General features: G+C 39.9%; 1 protein-coding gene across 1 annotated transcript; it reads right to left on the reverse strand.

Annotated features, from left to right (window-relative positions):
- Nucleotides 1-9,501: 9,501 nt before the first annotated feature.
- LOC133998986 (phosphoinositide-interacting protein-like) lies at nt 9,502-9,909 on the reverse strand. The gene has a single exon (XM_062438064.1). The coding sequence runs from the start codon at nt 9,907-9,909 to the stop codon at nt 9,502-9,504; it is 408 nt and encodes a 135-aa protein (XP_062294048.1).
- Between the last annotated feature and the right edge of the window lie 7,442 nt (nt 9,910-17,351).

Genomic DNA, 17,351 nt, shown 5'->3' on the forward strand with positions numbered 1-17,351 from the left:
CAACAGATAAGGTGGCCTCCTACAGGGGGGGGGTGAAGGAGGGGGGGAAAGGAGGGGCTGAGCTGCAGGGTTTCCATCTATTTGCAAAGAGAGACAGAGAGATATAGAGAGAGAGAGAGTCCCATTACGCCTCTCATCCATTTCCTCTCTCAGGGGCAGGAACCAAATGGACGCATTAATAACTCTCTCCATGTCTGAGGGAGCTAATGGCGCCTTGAGTGCTGATTAAGGCTTGGAAGAATTGGGTGTGGAGGAGGTGTATTAGTTTCATTTGCTTTGCTTCGCCCCGTTGTCGTTGAGAACAAACTGAAGCAGCTGATCCAAGTGTTAGGAGTGTTTTTTCTTTTTCTTTTTTCTTTTTTTTTTGAAGGAAAACTGCTAATTGGCACATGTAATTAGTCGCTATAGCTTTGTTTTCTTCGTGAAAGAACATGTTTCTGCTTCTTTACATACCTCACTAGTTTTGTCTGTGTATGTGTGTGTGTGTGTGTGTGTGTGTGTGAGACAGACAGAGACAGAGAGAAAGAGAGAGAGAGAGCATGCTGTTTATTCTCTCTGTTGGGTGGATCTTACTAAAATAACCCCCGAGCAAAAAACCCACAGCGCCTGTTTGGCTAGTTCTCATTGAGAAGAGGCCTCACAAAGAACACAGCAGCAAAGCAGTCCCTTTAAAGCTAACTCATTGTTAAATGCTTATCTGTCTTACAAGAAATCACAAGGACATGTTGAAAATATAAACATGCACTTATAATGTACACAGATGGATAACAGTGAGATAAATAAGAGAAACAGAGAAATCACATCATATTGCATTTTTTAAAAAGCTTCCCTCCCATTAAAAGTGCTGAGAAATACATTTTCCACTCTGGCAAAAAGTCCGAAAATCGCTGCTGTCCACAGGCAACATGACACAAGTTATTTCCACCCTTAAGTCAAAAGGTGGAATAGAGTTTTTTTTTTTTAATCTCCTGAGGTGTTCTGGGATTAGTCAAATGTGCTCCTGGTCCTGCCTGGATGTGGAATAATCATTCTTGGAGGAATTCGGAAAAGCCACACGCTCATACATTCATGATTTTTGATGAGGCTCCAGGCCGACCTGCCAGCTCCTTCTCTCCTCTCCCCTCTTCCTCATCACCACCATCATCATGCTGCTGGTTTTGAAGGAGTCCAGCTTCCTACATGCACACATCATCATCATCAGTAGCAGCAGCAGCAGCAGCAGCAGAAGTCACAGTATGCCTTGCTTGGTGAGGTTGAGCTCCTCCTCAGACACAGTGATGGTCCCCATGTACCAAAGTATCCAGAAGAACAGACTGAGGAAGATGAACAAAGGTCCAGTCAGCACGAAAAAGTCCCAGGAACTCAGCGGCGCAAAGATCCCGACGAAGAAAATGATGAGGCCGGCGATGTCGAAAATCACAGCCAACGACAGGAAGAAGTTGGGGCAGGTCTGTTGCTCCTTAGTCCTGTCGGGAGAAGACATTCTGGTGGCTGCTGTCCTCGTCGTATGAAGATCTGACAGGAGTGACAGCTTTCCTGTCTTGTGAATGACACTTTTTTCACAAGTAGCACACCTCACATTTCTCACATAGCAGAAGACTTACTGGCAAGACTGGTATCCAACCACAACAACAGGTTGCACCCCCCACAGTCCATTTTCATTCCTTCGCAGGCCCGACTTGTTCTGCACCTTTCATGTCGTTAATGTGACACATCGACTTAATGTCTGTAATCCGTGTGACATATTTATGCACATATATTTCATAATCAGCTGCCATTGAGCTTGTGTTTACACGCCGATAAGCCTGCTGTAATTTAATTGCCCCCCCCTCCCCCCTCCCCTCTCCTTCCACCATATCTTATTGTTCAGCTAATGAAACCAAAGTGATTAAAAGCTGCATCAATGTGTTGCATCTTTTCAAAGCTCCCCCTTTGACTTTACCCCCACTGAGTTCAGACATTTACCCCAGGAGATACATTTACCCTTCATATTTCGCTTTGGAGCAACCCTGCAGGGTGGATACACTGTATTCAAGCGTTCCCTAAATATTTATTAGTCCACGGTGTGTGCATCAGTACAATGACGGCCTTTATTGTAAAGTCATTGCCACAAAGAGGAAACAAACGTAATGGAAACTTCTCTGTGAGCAGCTTGTTTGACCAGTCAAGCTGCCGGCATTTGTCTCTGACTTCACTGTCCATAATGACAGGTGTACACAGCGGAGATGAATGAGGTTTTATTTACTTTAACATTACCTTTGACTTTGACTGAAGTGTATTATGCTGTCAGTCAGACTATAGTTCTCTATTTGCTGGGAAACTATCAGCAGTAAAAGCCGAACCCCGGCCGGCACGGCAGACATTTGCATAAGGTGTGTGTGTCACTGTCGTAACTCAGATCTGTATATCAGTGTCCGAGGCTGTTATTCCCCAAAGTGTAATGAGTAAAGATACTTCCCACATCTTAGTAGATACGTAGGTCATAAAAAAAGTCCTGAGTCACGATGATCTTTTGTGGGGGATTTTCAGGTTTTGTTTAACCAACACCACATAAAACCAGTCTGACCAGTGTTGATGTTGTTTTGACAGCAAATCAAAGAGCAAACATGACTTGACTTTACTCTCTGTAGCTGCTACAACTTAAGCTGCATTTCTATGGCTAATGGCTTTTAGTTAAATGAATAGTTAATAGTTTTAATAAGATAGTAGTTATGAGGATTTGCACAAAAATTTAGAATATTTTCACCCTTACGTCCGAGTTTGGGTCAAATTTAACCCATTTTTATATTTGACAGCTGTAAAATCACCCTAAAATGTTCTTTTGCCCTGGAATTTGATTACCTAAAGTGATCTAAAGTAACCCAAAATCCACAAAAATGAAAATATTTGAACCCTAACATAATGTCCAGGGTGTAATTTAACCCATTTTGACTTTTTAGAGCTCTAAAATCAACCCAAATGTGCTTTTAACCTGAAATTTGATGAGTTAAATTGTCCCAAAATCCACTAAAATTAAAATATTTTAAAATGTTATGAATAATTCTGGGTCAAATTATCTCCGTATCTATTGACATGGCTTTTAGTGAAATGAATAGTTAATAGTTTTAATAAGATAGTAGTTATGAGGATTTCTTTTTATGATGTAGCAGTGAAGACTGATGGCTCTAATGGTTATACAATAAACCCCACAGGTCCATAAAGTTCTGCTAATTTTCACTTTACATATAAAATAACATTTAACCACCAAAAAGAGACATACGAATTACTAAAAAGAGACTTAAATGGACTAAAGCAACCTAAAAACTACCAAAAAGAGATGCAAAAATGACTAAAATCAACTTACAGTTAGTTTGAGTGACAGCTGCCATCTAGTTACCATAGCAACTATGAGATGGAATGACTAAAGAGACTCTAAACTACCAAAAAGATACATTTCAATCATTATTGCTATGTTATATATTCATGTCTGAGGTAAAATAGGACATGATATTGTGTGATAGGAGATGTTTAGTGGTGTAAAAGCTAAAATAATACACTCTCTCTGCTCTCTGAAACATGAATGAAGGTTTAATCACATTTATTGATCAGTCAGATCAACTATTGATGCTTTCTAAACATATCTGTGGTTCAAAATTTGGTATAGACACTTTTTATGAGCCGATTCTTAGACCACACGTACTGCGAGGGTGTAGAATATGAACAGTATGTATAAGGGTTAAACACATTTGAAACATTTGACAAAGCACTTGTGGAAAAAGTTGAAATAATGGACGGCTATTTATGTCTGTATTTTGTTGTTAAGGCATGTTATTGGTCCAGTCTACAATTAAAATACAGCACATGCACAGATTTTAACATTTTATAATCTGATTCCAGTATTTTTTATACACAAGCATGATATTCTAGCAGCAGGGCCGGATTAACCTACAAGGCAGCCAGGTGGCAAGCAAAGCTGTGGACCCCTTTAGACACCTATAGTTTCATGCATTAGTAATTATTAGCAACCCATAAGCACAATACTAAAATAATAAAAGGCTTATACTACATTTTACCTTAGGGCTCCTTTACAAAACATGACTAAACACCTTTTTTTCTAATGTTAAGTCATTAAAAAACTGAATTGTGAAGTCATTAAAAACTGGAAACTGGAGACTTTGGGGCCTCTGAGGGTCTGGAGCCGGGCTTTATATCTTCCTTTCACACAGTCTGTTCAAGGCGGGGATGTTGCGTCATTATTCTGACTCACTGTCCTGTATAAAATCAGTCAACAATAGACACCGATGCTGTTGTGTGTCATGTCACGCCTCTGAATCCCAAAAGGATGCATGCTATCTGAAATCACGTACAGGGTTTTGTTCAGTCTAAAAAAAGAAATGTTTAGTCTTCTTTTATGGCAGTGTTGCTGGATCGCTGTTTAAAACGGGCTTGCAGGTAATCTAGTAGGTAATCCAGTGTTATATAGCAGTGTAGGTGGAGATATAACATTTAGATAGTCAATTACAACCTGATTACAGTAAATAAGACTTTCCTTAACTGCTCCATATAAAACCAAGCAAATATTCATTCATTATTCTTTTGCTCTGGAAAACTTACAACCAGCCAATCAGACTGATTTCACTTTAAAAAAAAAAAAAATACAGCCGCCCTTCTGCACACTGGATAAAAGACTCTCTGTTTAAGACTAGCAATTAGTCAATAAATTAACTTTACTCATTGCACCAACACTCACACTATGAGTTGTTCTATATATAATCCTTCAATGAAATTCCCAGTGGACTTATTATTATGAAATGATAGACCTGTAAAGTTATACTGAATATGCATACAGTTACAAGAGTTTAGAGACCTTATAATGTCAAATATCTAAAGTCTTTTAGGGAAGTTGGAGCTGAATTATGGGTCATTGTACTTCAGTATTTCCCAAAAATCTTGGCTGCATTTACCCCCACTTTGGTTTGACTCCAAAAGCTGCAGACAGTCACCATATATATCCTCATAAATGTCATAAAAGTCTATTACATCCTTAAGTCATTTAGCAGTTCAAACATGGCCTCATTTCAAACACCACAGGATTATTTTGTGTTATATTAAAAGTACTCATTCGTGGCATCAGCTGTTTTGAAGTTCAGGTCTCTTGTTTTGTGTATTTCTCCTCTTCCTTGTCCATATCTGGAGGGTCCACACTTTCCTCATATCCTTCATTGTGGTAGGCTGTGGATTTACCCCACGTCACCCTGCTGGCTTTACCCACAGGTGACCCCACCTCGCTGCAATCCTCCTCGTCCATTACACACTTCACTCGGTCTTCCCCTTTCAGTTTCTTGCTCAACCTCTCCGATATTTTCCTGGCCAGAAGCACGATACTGCTCTTCTTCTTCAAGTCCTCGTACTCGGACACGTGGATGTTCCCCACGTACCACATGAGCCAAAAGGCCAGGCTGAAGAAAATGATCAGAGAGCCGGTGTAGATCAAGAAGTCGCCGTAAAAGCGGCCGTCGATGCGCAAATGCGCGAATATCCCGATGAAAAGGACAATCAGACCGATGGCGTCAAAAACGAGGGCTACGAAAAACAAAGGCAGGCAATCTCCAAGAAGCTTTTTGAAGACCATGGTGGAAAAGTTTACAGCTGTTTGCTTTTTACGCGTGCATAACGGAAGGATGCTGCATCCTTTGTACCTGAGCTGCAGCCAGGCAGCGCACCTGTGTAGTCAAACGCTCCACCTTAAAAACACTGAAGACAAACAAGGTGTTCCCCAGGCTTATACCACCGTGACATGGAACTTAAACACACACGCGCGCGCGCACACACACACACACGCGCGCGCACACACGTTCTGTTTCCTTATGGTGTTGTTTCAAATGAACAAGCCAAATAAAACATGTTCTCTGGGTCACACGATGCAAATAACGCAGGACAGACAGGACAGGAGCCTTTGACGTATTATTTGACTGTCAAATGGATTTTCACGCAGGGATACATACTGTAGCCTATATATATATAATCCTGACTCAGCATGTTTTTCAGCCCAAGTAATTAATATTTAACTATAAACCTAATTATTAAGATACATGTGGTTGAGTTGTATCACCTAATATCTGTAAAAACAAATAAACTGTATTATAAACCAGCTTCTAATATTTGTGCTTAACCTCTTGTAGCTTACTTTTAATTTTCCACTCATTATCCACACTTTTCATTTTACTCGTACTCTTCTTTCATATATAAAAAAATGAGGCAAAATCAACAGTTTCCTTTATCATATTTGATATTTGACAGTATTTGAGTGCAAAGTGCCTTCAGCATTGTAATTGTAAAGGTTAATTATAAACTCTTCTAGGCCTACCAATGTGTATTTTAACACTTGTTTAAACATTTAAAGTAATAAAACTATTTCGGGGGAAGTCCTGTTAGCAGTCTTATCTTTATATTTGTCTTTCTTAGCTTCTGTAAAGCTCTAATTAAAGATTGCTTTGACTTCATTTGTTGATTATTTTCCTGATTACTAAAAATTTGGTGCATAAAATGTTAGAATGTATAATATATGGGCCATTAAAATTCCCCAAAAGACAAAGCTGACACATTCAGATGATCAATCGTCCATATTCAGTATAATTTGAGAGGAAGATTAAGGAAACCACAGGAAATATTCACATTTAAGAGCTGAAATCATAATTGTTTTACTTTTTTACTTAAAAAATGACTTTATTGGTTATTAGTCTCACCTCAAGCTGTTTAAACTCACATTGTTTAAGGCCAGTTATACATTTTAACCCTCCTGTTCTCCTCGAGTCAAGGAAGGAAAGGAAAGATGGAAGGAAGGAAGGATGGATGGATGGAAGGGAGGAAGGAAGGAAGGAAAGGAGGGAGGTAGGAAGTAAGGGAAAGAAGGAGGGAAGGAAGGGAGGGAGGAAGGAAGGAAGGAAAGGAAGGTGGAAGGAAGGGAGGAAAGGACAAAGGAAGGAAGGTAGGAGGGAGGGAGGAAAGAAGGAATGAGGGAGGGAAGGAGAAAGGAAAAAAGGAAGGGATGAAGGAAGGAAAGAAGGACAGAGGAAAGAAGGAAGGGAGGAAGGAAGGAAAGAAGGACAGAGGAAAGAAGGAAGGGAGGAAGGAAGGAAGAAGAAGGAAAGAAGGAAGGGAGGAAAGGAAAGAAGGAAGGAAAGAAGGAAGGAGGGAGGTAAGGAAGGAGGAAGGAAAGAAGGAAGGGAAGAAAGACAGAGGAAGGGAAGAAAGAGAGAGGAAGGAAAGAAAGAGAGAAGGAGGGAGGGAGGGAGGACAGACGGGAGGAAGGAAGGAACAGTCAAAACAGACGGGATCAATTTGACCCGGGAGGACGAAACGAAGGTTAAAGCAGACTTGAAACTGTTGGTCATGTCAGGTCAAATATCTCGGTTGGCACATATTACACCTGAGTGGGTTTAACGGTTGAGTGACTTTATGTAGAGGCGCCTCTTGTTTACTATACATGGTTGGACTAGTCTGCAGTAGATAATAATATCTGTGTATAGCTGCATCACATACTGGTGAAGTATGATGGATTTAATGCGAATTCCCTGATATGATAAAAAAAAATGGTAATAATGAAAAAATAAAAGATGGATGTGATAAGTCTGGGAAGGAAACTATCACATTATTGTTGCAAATAGACACCTTTAAAATTAAGATTGACATTAAATTTAGAAAAATAATCTTGATAGTACACTCAATCTCAAGAAATTAGGGTCTATATTAATATAAATTAAAAGTTTCTTTCTCTGTTTTGTGTCTCTGACTTGTCGCATACTGTATTAAAAGTTTGAATTTATTGGTTAAAAACCTTCATTAACTTAAAACGGCCGCCTGTAAAACCAAAACAATGAGCCGAAAGCTGCTAAAAATCCTCCGTATAGAGCTGAGAGGAAGTTCAGTACTGCACCAGTCAAAAGCTCGGACACACCTTCCTATTCATTTGAATGAGAAATGTGTCCAATACCTTTTAGACTTGTACTGTATATTCTGTGATCAATCATCAATATAAACATAATGATTACAGCTATACTTCAAATGCAATGTTAAATACTGGGCCAGATTTTTAATACAAAGCATTTTTTCATTGGCTCGGACCAATAAATATTTGATGTCCATTACGCTAGATGCCTTGTCTGAAGGTGTTATGTAAAATCTCCTGCCACATAATATTTAAATCATATGAAAATGTGCTTTCAGGTCACACCAGTCAAAGTTTTTCCCTTTTTTTACATACTTTTGATGTAGCATGGTATTCAAATTCAAAGTCTCCTTCCCAGTGACTCTTTTTTTCCTCCCCAACAATAAAGAGTTCAAATGGGTGCAACTAGACACAGTAAACCAGGAACTGACAATTATAAGCTCTCACAAGCTTTAATTATGCATGAATTGGCATATACTGTACCACAAAGCATTAGGAAATCCCCCCTCGTCCACTTTCCCCTCATAAATATTCATAAGGACAGTTTGCTTTTCTATATCCTCCCTTCTCTAAATTGTGCGTGAATGTGTGAATAATTGCGTTTTACACATCACATTGTTGTCCTTGTGCTCTCACCTTCTTTTAGGCAACTGTGGTTATTAATGCAAATGTTGTCATGCACACTTGAGACTTGAAAATGAGATAAGGGCTTAAAGGATAGGGCTGGCAATTTTCTCACAGTCAACAAATCTCATGTGCAGAGCCAAACCAACAATGAGCGGATCTATTTACAAGTATTGTGCGTGCATCTAAACCTGATTTATCTTATTCCTCTGTGCTGCAGACCTCCGTTGTTGCCCCCAAAAACTTTGAAAGTATAGTCACGTTGGTTTGTTTAGAAATGGCTGCAAAGACTAAAACCAGCGATCCTGTTTTGAGTCTCTGGAGAGTTGTTCCTTGACTCAACTTTGTACTGAAGTTCTTTGCCAAATTAACAATGCAGTACAAATTCAAGGCATTGTGATATGTTGAACGACAAGCTAGCGAAGCTCTGAAAACTGACCCGTATTCCCGCACATGCTCAGTGGCGTCTGCCTTTTTACAGAACTACTCTCCAGAGATTGAAAATGTCTTTGGAGCTGTTTCATAACAAACTAACTTGTTCATAATGAAGGAACCCAGTGCAGCAGTGGCTCATTGATGTGTTTTTAATAGTTTTTGGAAGCCAACGGAGGTCTACGACGAATAAGATATAATAAAGATATATCAAGCTTTAGATACACACACAATACTTGTAAGCAGATCAGTTGATTGTCGGTTTTGGTCTTTTCCTACGATTTGTTGACAAAAATGTAGAAAAATTGCGAGCCATGTACTTTAATGTTGTCAATCCTGGCCTTTGGAGAAATAAACATAATTGTCACTGCACAGTCTCTTAATAAATATCTCCCAAAGAAACTCCGAAGCTTTAAAAATCTGCATTCAATCCAGCGTGCTCTCAGTTAAAGTTTCTCAATGCAAATTATTTCCAAACATGAAGTTTCGTGATCAAGTATCAACGCCCCCGTGTGTTATCACAGATTGAACACCGGAGGCCTGTAGTAACTAATCGGCTTCTTCATGTTGGACCTCTTCCTGTTCTCCTTTGTAATGGGTATCAGGACAACGCCCACCACAAAAACCATCAGCCCAATGGACAGCAGGGCAGGTCCCAGCATGTTGGTCACCTTCCTGCAGTGGCCGGCAAAGTACAAGCCGCTGATGATGATGCCGCATACCAGGAAGCTTCCCCCAGTGGACATGAGGTGAATGGGGAACCAGTAGACCTCACACTTGCTGCGAGAGGTCTCGGTGGTCCAGAGGGAGTCGCTGCGTGACAGGCTGAACACGGTGCTCTCGGTGCGGCTCGGGGGCGTCAGCTGGTCCCTGGACTGGGAGAGGGTGCACTCTCCCAGGGGGATATTCTCTGGGCTGCCAGGCATGACTTCCTGGATGACTCTGGTGGAGGAAAAGTGGAAGAAGAATTAACTTCTGAGGGAAGAAATGCCTCTCTCTGAAGTCTGGTTCTAATTCAAGAAAGCTATGACTGAATATAATATATAATAAATAACATGATGCATAGCAAATACTGTCTTATGCATCATTAAAAATGCAGATAATAGTGATTGTGAATCGTCTGTTAAACATTTTAACCACGTAGAAACGAACACAACAAAATCATTTTAAAATCAATATTAATTAATTGTTAAAGTGCTGAGTTTTTCCAGTCTCTCCCTTATGGAAAAGCACATTTTCTATCTTACGCAGAGCTCTATAAATATACATACATTTCTGCTTTTTCCATATATTTGCTAAAGCTATAAAGCTTTAACTGTTCCAATTAGGGGTATATTGACACCTACCTTTAAAATCTGGATTAAGTTTCTTTGGCTGTATTTTTGAAGAATCAAAAATGAGTTTAAATCTCTTAACCATCAGAAAACATCCAGAAATCAGAAAGAGAATGAGACAAAAATTGCGGCCCACCGTCTGCCCAGAGAAACCAGTAAAATGCAGCGCTACAACCATCTGCCCACCCTGCTATGCTATCTCCACCTCCTCAAGAGAACCCTGTGACCACCATCCCCTTACAATCATCATGCTGTCGCAAGGCGGTCAGACCTGATGTTGCATCCAGGGCGAGGAGCTTGCCTTCCGGTCCCCAGAGGATATCCATAGAGCTCAGACCACTCCAAACCACTCAGGCTGACGTCTCCATTTCACTTGTACGAGCGATTAAAAAACTTCCACAAACAAGCTCGGGATGTTTTCCTTTTGTTGAATATGAATATGTCTGAAATTTTCCAGAACTGGAGAGGACAATGAAAGGAAAATATCTGCCTCATTTGGCTGGTACTCTTTCCACACAAAGAGAAGCTGGGCAGGGCAGCAGCTAGGAAATGGCTCTCTGTTATAGCCAGATTGATGTAGCAAGCAATCACCCATACAGAGACTTTCCAATACAGCCTGATATGTTGGCACAGTATTGATCCCAAAGTACCCTGGAGCAATCATCTGCAAGTTGTAGTTTTGTTCGCTGAACATGAGATCAATAAAATCTGTGTAGCATTATTGACCTGCAGAAATTGGAGGAAATCTTATAGAATTTTTGGTCAAATTTAGGATTTTGGCCGTCTTGTTATTCGCCTATAATATCCTGCCTCAGACGCACACAGGGGGGAAAAAAACAATATGACGGATGTTGCTGCAATATGACACTCCTGCTCCCACTAAACAGCCCTCAGATCAGATATTGCATTTGTGTCTTTGTCTCTTTGCGTGCTCTTTTGGAAAAGACACACGTATCAGTATGTGGCCATTGATCTGAACATGATCTTCACACTTTAACACAATTAAACTCTCCAGAGAGCTATGATGAAAATGGCTCTTCAGGACTGCTATTTGTACTTTGCAAAACACTGAAGCTCCTGTCTGTCCTATCTTATCATCAGATCACTGCTGTCATCTGTTTGAGATGCACCATTGTACCATCATGTGGTGCAACACTGATATGATGAAACGTGTCAATACTTGCAATGAGCCACTTTATCCAGCAGAGGGCAGTGCTGGCATGCGTCTAGGCATGTAGGGGGAACATTCAAGTTTAGCTGTATCATTAACTTTTGGTGAAATATTTCATACCAGACTTAGTTCATTCATCGGCTAATTCAGCATTTTTTTTTTATAATCACCATAGGTCCATATGGATTTAAAGTATTTTATTTGCAGCCACATGTGAGAAATTAATTATCCATTTTATGTAATGTGCTACAGTATCTTGTCATTATGATGTGGCTAATTCTCTTTAATGGTCCATTTAAAGTGAGTTGGATCCCATTCACTTGATCATGATAGTCAATCGGAGGGTTTATCCCTCCCCCCCCCCCCCCCCCCCCCCCCCATACTGCTGCATAAACCTACTGATGAACGAGGAACAGCTGCAGACCTCAATATGACTGTGTTTGATTGAGATCAGACAGATAGATATTTGGTGAATGCATGCAGGGAAAATATTTCAAATGCAGTTAAATATGTTCATAACATGCAGGATGTCTAACATGTTTGTATGTTTCATTCTTACATACCACATTATTGAACCACACATCTAGAAACCCCTCATAAGGCATCAATAAACGGGGTGATTAATCCTTATAAGCTTTCAGTGAGCAGAGAGAGTGTATTCTTCAGGCTGGCGAAACAACATTTATAATAACATTATATTGTGGTCCAGTGTTACATAAACTAGCTATGATGATTACAATGAATGTTACTGAATGAGAAGAAACAACCATGTTTTTGAATGGTGATTTTTTTTAAGTTAAAATGGGTCAAATTTAACCTGCAGAAAATAATAGAAGCTGAAATATGTCAATTTTTGCATATTCTTAGTCACTTTGGAAAAAGTCATTACATTTCAGACTAAAACAGCCATGTTAGCTATGTTTTTACGACTCTAAAATAAAAATAAAAAGGTTAAATTTGGCCAGAACAGAATGTAAGGGTTAGGTGTTGCACATATACTGTAAGGTTTAGATGATATATTGATATACTGTATATTAAGATTGAAAATATTTGGCAATATATCTGTTAGATGATCAACAGAAACTGAATTTGGCGTAATTTTTCAAGCAAAAGCTTCAGCAAAAGTTCCAGTATCTCAATTTTGAAGATTTTAATCCTACACAAGCTAACATGCTACAGGCCTTTAAGAGGAGAGTTAAACCTGCAGTGCTGAATTTGTGTTTCCCCTTTCTGGCTGTGAGAGTAAATAGAAGTTACCTAGATGTAACTCCAGTTCTGGTCCCCGTCGCTACTATTACTGCCCCATTGAATGTATTGTTTCCCTGCGAGAATTTGGCCGTTTTGGTCCGATAACATTTGGAAACTCTAGAACAGCCGCATGATGTAATTATTTCATCCCTCAAGTTAGCGGAGGGTTAAAGTAGAAGTTCATCTTGGCCGGTGGAAAATCTTTTATGTGCATGCTTTAAGAAAATATATATATAAAATAAAAATTGGAAAATTAAAATATATAAGAAGTAAGAAATGAAGGTAAACAAACAAAAATCATCAGTACATCAAAATCCAAGTAAATAATTCAAATAAGGCTTTCTGTGTTAAATTATGTAACAATGACAGCAGGCGATGAAATTAGTCCAAATTAAAAAATACTGGATATTTGTCTCCGTATGTCCGCTCCTCCCCAGACTCGGATCTCATGGTGGAATCTATCTCAGCTGATCCAGTTTGTTTGTTGCTTCAATGGCTGCATCACGCTGTGTTCGGGTGCCAATGTTTTCATCTGGCAACCTAGGGGTGTCGAAATGGGCATCAACCTGATATCACAGAAATACATAAATATATATATAAATATATATTTAATATGTGCCAGGGCCATGAATCACACGGGCCAAAATTAAAACAGATGTCTGCACCAGGAAATGGACATTTCAAAGGAGAACACACACAGCTGTAGTATTATAGTGGCAGAAGCTAGTCTTCCAATTTAGCATGTTTCCTTAATCTCTAATAATCATTTTATGAGCGAGTGCAGTAAATATATTACATATCGCTCCTTTAACCCTCCTGTTGTCCTCAGGTCAAGGAAGGACAGGAGGAAGGAAGGATGGAAAGAAGGAAAGGAGTAAGGAGGGAGGGAGGAAGGAAGGAAGGAAAGAAAGCAGGAAGGAAAGAAGGAAAGGAGTAAGGATGGAGGGAGGAAAAGAGGAAGGAAGTAAGGAGAGAAGGAAGGAAGGAATGAAGGAAGGAAAGAAAGAAGGAAAGGAGTAAGGAGGGAGAGAGGAAGGAAGGAAGGAAAGCAGGAAGGGAGGAGGAAGGAAAGAAAGAAGGAAAGGAGTAAGGAGGGAGGGAGGAAGGAAGGAAGGAAGGAAAGCAGGAAGGGAGGAGGAAGGAAGGAAGGAAGGAAAGAAGGAACAGTCAAAAGAGATGGGGTCAATTTGACCCGGGAGGACGACAGGAGGGTTAATCATTTAAAAACTACAGACACCAGATTAAAAAACCTCCTATACTGTGAAATACAGAGAGATTGACTTGGCACTGATAAGCTTAGTCAACATTGTGTGAACTCGTTTGGCAAAAGCTTGAATGCAACAGACGTTTCATTTATATGTAGAAGTCCCAAATCCCAGCTTTCAGTTTGAGACGACACTATTCAACATCTCCAAAGTGAACGTGAAATGCCAGTTGACTCAGATTTATGTACCTGTGGTCGAAGACAAACCTTCCCCTCATATCACAGGTGGGATTATGTGACTTTCTTTGGCGTTCAAAAATAAAAAGTTCAAAGTTGAGCCAGTATATTGGTAAACCGACGCGCAGGTATCAACATAATCCTATTTGATAACACAAACACAGAGGGGGTTGCCGAGGATTAGAGCTAATAAGCCTCGTCTTGAGTCAGCACGCTGAGTTTGTTGGTTTGGAAGGAGGTTTTAAGGACGGGATTCAAATGAACTGTGGACTTTGAGGTGCAGCGCTCAACACCCTCCAGTTAAAGCCACCAGAACTAAGATGCTCTAACAACTCCAGCCCTTGCGGTTTTTCAAGGCTGTGGATTAAACAGAAATACTTTTTTGGCCAAATGAAGCCTCGCACAGAGCCTTATTAACTCCTGAGCAAATATCAATAAAAAACCTGTGCATCTTGCTGATATGCATTCATCTGCAGACAATTCACATTTCAGGAGATATATACGCCAGTGATTTGCTAACAGGTGACCCTGGGAAACTAATTAATCTGATTTGCATGTTTTTGCAGCTTTTTGTTGTGTAATCCCAGGAGGAGAAGGCATGCAGCCGATTGTAGTATAAAGGCTCTTTCACCTACAGAGAGGTTTCTGATGTTCATATCTTTTTACTTTCTAGACATTAAACTATCTCTAAAAAGGAAAACACCGTCCTCTGATACCTCAACTTTGATCGGTATTAGCACAGATCACTGCATTCGATTTGCCCTGAAATGTAAATGTTCCCCTCAACCTGCTCGTGTATTAACAGGATTTATTATGTCGTTGAATCACTTTATTTGATTTGTTTTCACCATAAAAGAGGAATATCTAGCTTTTGAAGGATGTGTGATTCAGAGTAAACAGATTGTCTGTAATACTGTAGATGTATGTATGTAGCAAGGTATCCACCTCCACTCCAGCACGAGACGTAGATCTTACAGATGAGATGGATTGTGATGCAACATACAATAAAAATCTTGGTCACAATATCAATTTGAGTCTGTCAGATTGAGCACTGAATCATAGCGCTATGACGTAAAAAAAGAAATATAAAGAAAGCAGAGATGCGTCATCATCTCGTCATCCATCTGCACACACACACCAACGTCTTTTTTGGTTCACTTCCATTGTGTGAGCCATGATGAGATAGTAAGTAGAGTGAGTGTTTTCCCCACAAAATTATATTGAACCCAGCCGTAAGTAGGAGGGAGAAGCCGTTTCTGTTTCCTTTGGACACCCTCCGTGACGTTTTCACTCGATTGCGTAAAGCTTCCCTCACCCTCAACTTGGCCAAATGTGAGTTTGGGAAGGCTGTGGTAACGTATCTAGATAAGCAGGTGGGACAGGGTTGCGTTCGCCCTGTCTCCGCTAAGGTGCAGGCCGCTGCGAACTCCGCCGTTTTTTGGGGATGGCTGGGTACTATCGGGCCTTTTGCAAGAACTTCGCAGACGTGACAGCTCCGTTGACGAGCCTAGTGAGTTATATTGTGAACATTTTGGACTCAGGCTTTTTGTGGTAACTAAAGCTCCAAATCATCCACCGCTGGACAAAGCTCACAGTGGGATCAAGGACACCATTTTGGATTTCAGGCAGCCTAAAAAAGTGCAGTGTAAACACTCATAGTATCTATTCATCTCAAAAACAACGCAGCCTGTTGAATTCATTTCTGAAGAGGGATCAGAAGCTGCAAAAAAAAGCACTTCCTGTCTTTCCTCTTTGACAAAAAATTCAAGTAAATTGCATTTTCAGAATCCAGACAACATCAGCATCATCAATCATGTATATAGATATGTAGCATATGTTTATATGTATATTAATATATGTGTATGTGTATAATTGAGTCTCTTTTATGTACCTACATGGCTGAATGACAAGTAAAATTCTTGAATCCTTGAAGTTTCAATCGAGCACATTCACGTCCAGACAGTCTCGATTTTTTGTCTCACGTGCATTAATTAATAAAGTTGTAGAAAGAGCTTCAAAGAGTTTCAAACACAAGATTTTAAATTGATTGGAAAAGCTTAAATGTATTTGTTTCTGATTTATTCTGTTGCAAAATATTTCATCACTTGTTTTAACATTTCAATACTTGTAGCAGAAGTGGGTCAGACATATTATATGATAGTGTCACTGTAAAGAGACAGAAAATTGACCTAATTCTAATGCTCTCTGTAACGATCCCAAACAATAGCGGCGATAACGGCCGTCTTTGTCTCATGCATGCTAACGGCAGAGAGAGAGAGAGAGAGAGAGAGAGAGAGAGAGAGGTCACTGGAGTTTAAACAGAACTTATAGCAGCGTATAAATTTAGATTTGAAACAAGGCAATAACAGACATGCTAATCCTTCCACACACATTAGCACAATGTCTAATAATAAACTAATTAGTATTATAGTATTAAATAGTGTGTAAAAGCTGCATACATCAGTTAGGCCATTATTATTTTTCTCTTTCTGCTAATAGATTTAAATGAACACTGACCCATTTATGAGCCTGTTAAAAGGAGCGGCATAGTGTAGTGTAGTGTAGTCTAATAGCAATATTACTAATGTGGCTTGCACACATTAACCAGCTTTTAAAATTATATCATGTTGCATGAAGTACGATAATCAGAATATGTTGTTCTGAACACATCTAGGTCATTGATTTGCCGGGTGAGGGAATTCTTCCTCCTAATGCATCAGATGTGTGTACGTGGTGATGTGGAGTTGGATTTTTTCTATACATCAACTGTTTTCAGGGAGGAAAAGGCGAAGGCGTGAGTTCACTCCATGTATTTCCTTGCTTTGATGATCACAACATCGCTACGTATTAATATACATTTCCATCTATTTTATTCAGTTCGCTGGAATATAAAACAGAGCACATAATGCATGCTTTCATTGGCATTTCAACGTCAGACGGAAGCTATACCCGCGGTCCGCCTGTGATGATGCCGGCCCCCGACGGTCCATGGGCCTTCGTGACGTCAACGGCTGCACATTTTCCTCCCCTGCTGTGTGCATGTCAAAGCCGGAGAAAAGGCAGGCAGTGCTAATAGATGCTGTGGGAAAAGGAAAAGATGCACGTTGCATAAACAGATCAATAGCTTCAGCCACATCTCATTTCTGAAAGATTTGTTTTTGCAGTCTGATAATT

The sequence above is a fragment of the Scomber scombrus genome, chromosome 18, assembly GCF_963691925.1.
Source record: "Scomber scombrus chromosome 18, fScoSco1.1, whole genome shotgun sequence".
Lineage (NCBI taxonomy): Eukaryota > Metazoa > Chordata > Actinopteri > Scombriformes > Scombridae > Scomber > Scomber scombrus.

Coding starts and splice junctions, on each gene's coding strand:
- LOC133998986 (XM_062438064.1), bottom strand. CDS start 9,909: ATGCCTGGCAGCCCAGAGAATATCCCCCTGGGAGAGTGCACCCTCTCC.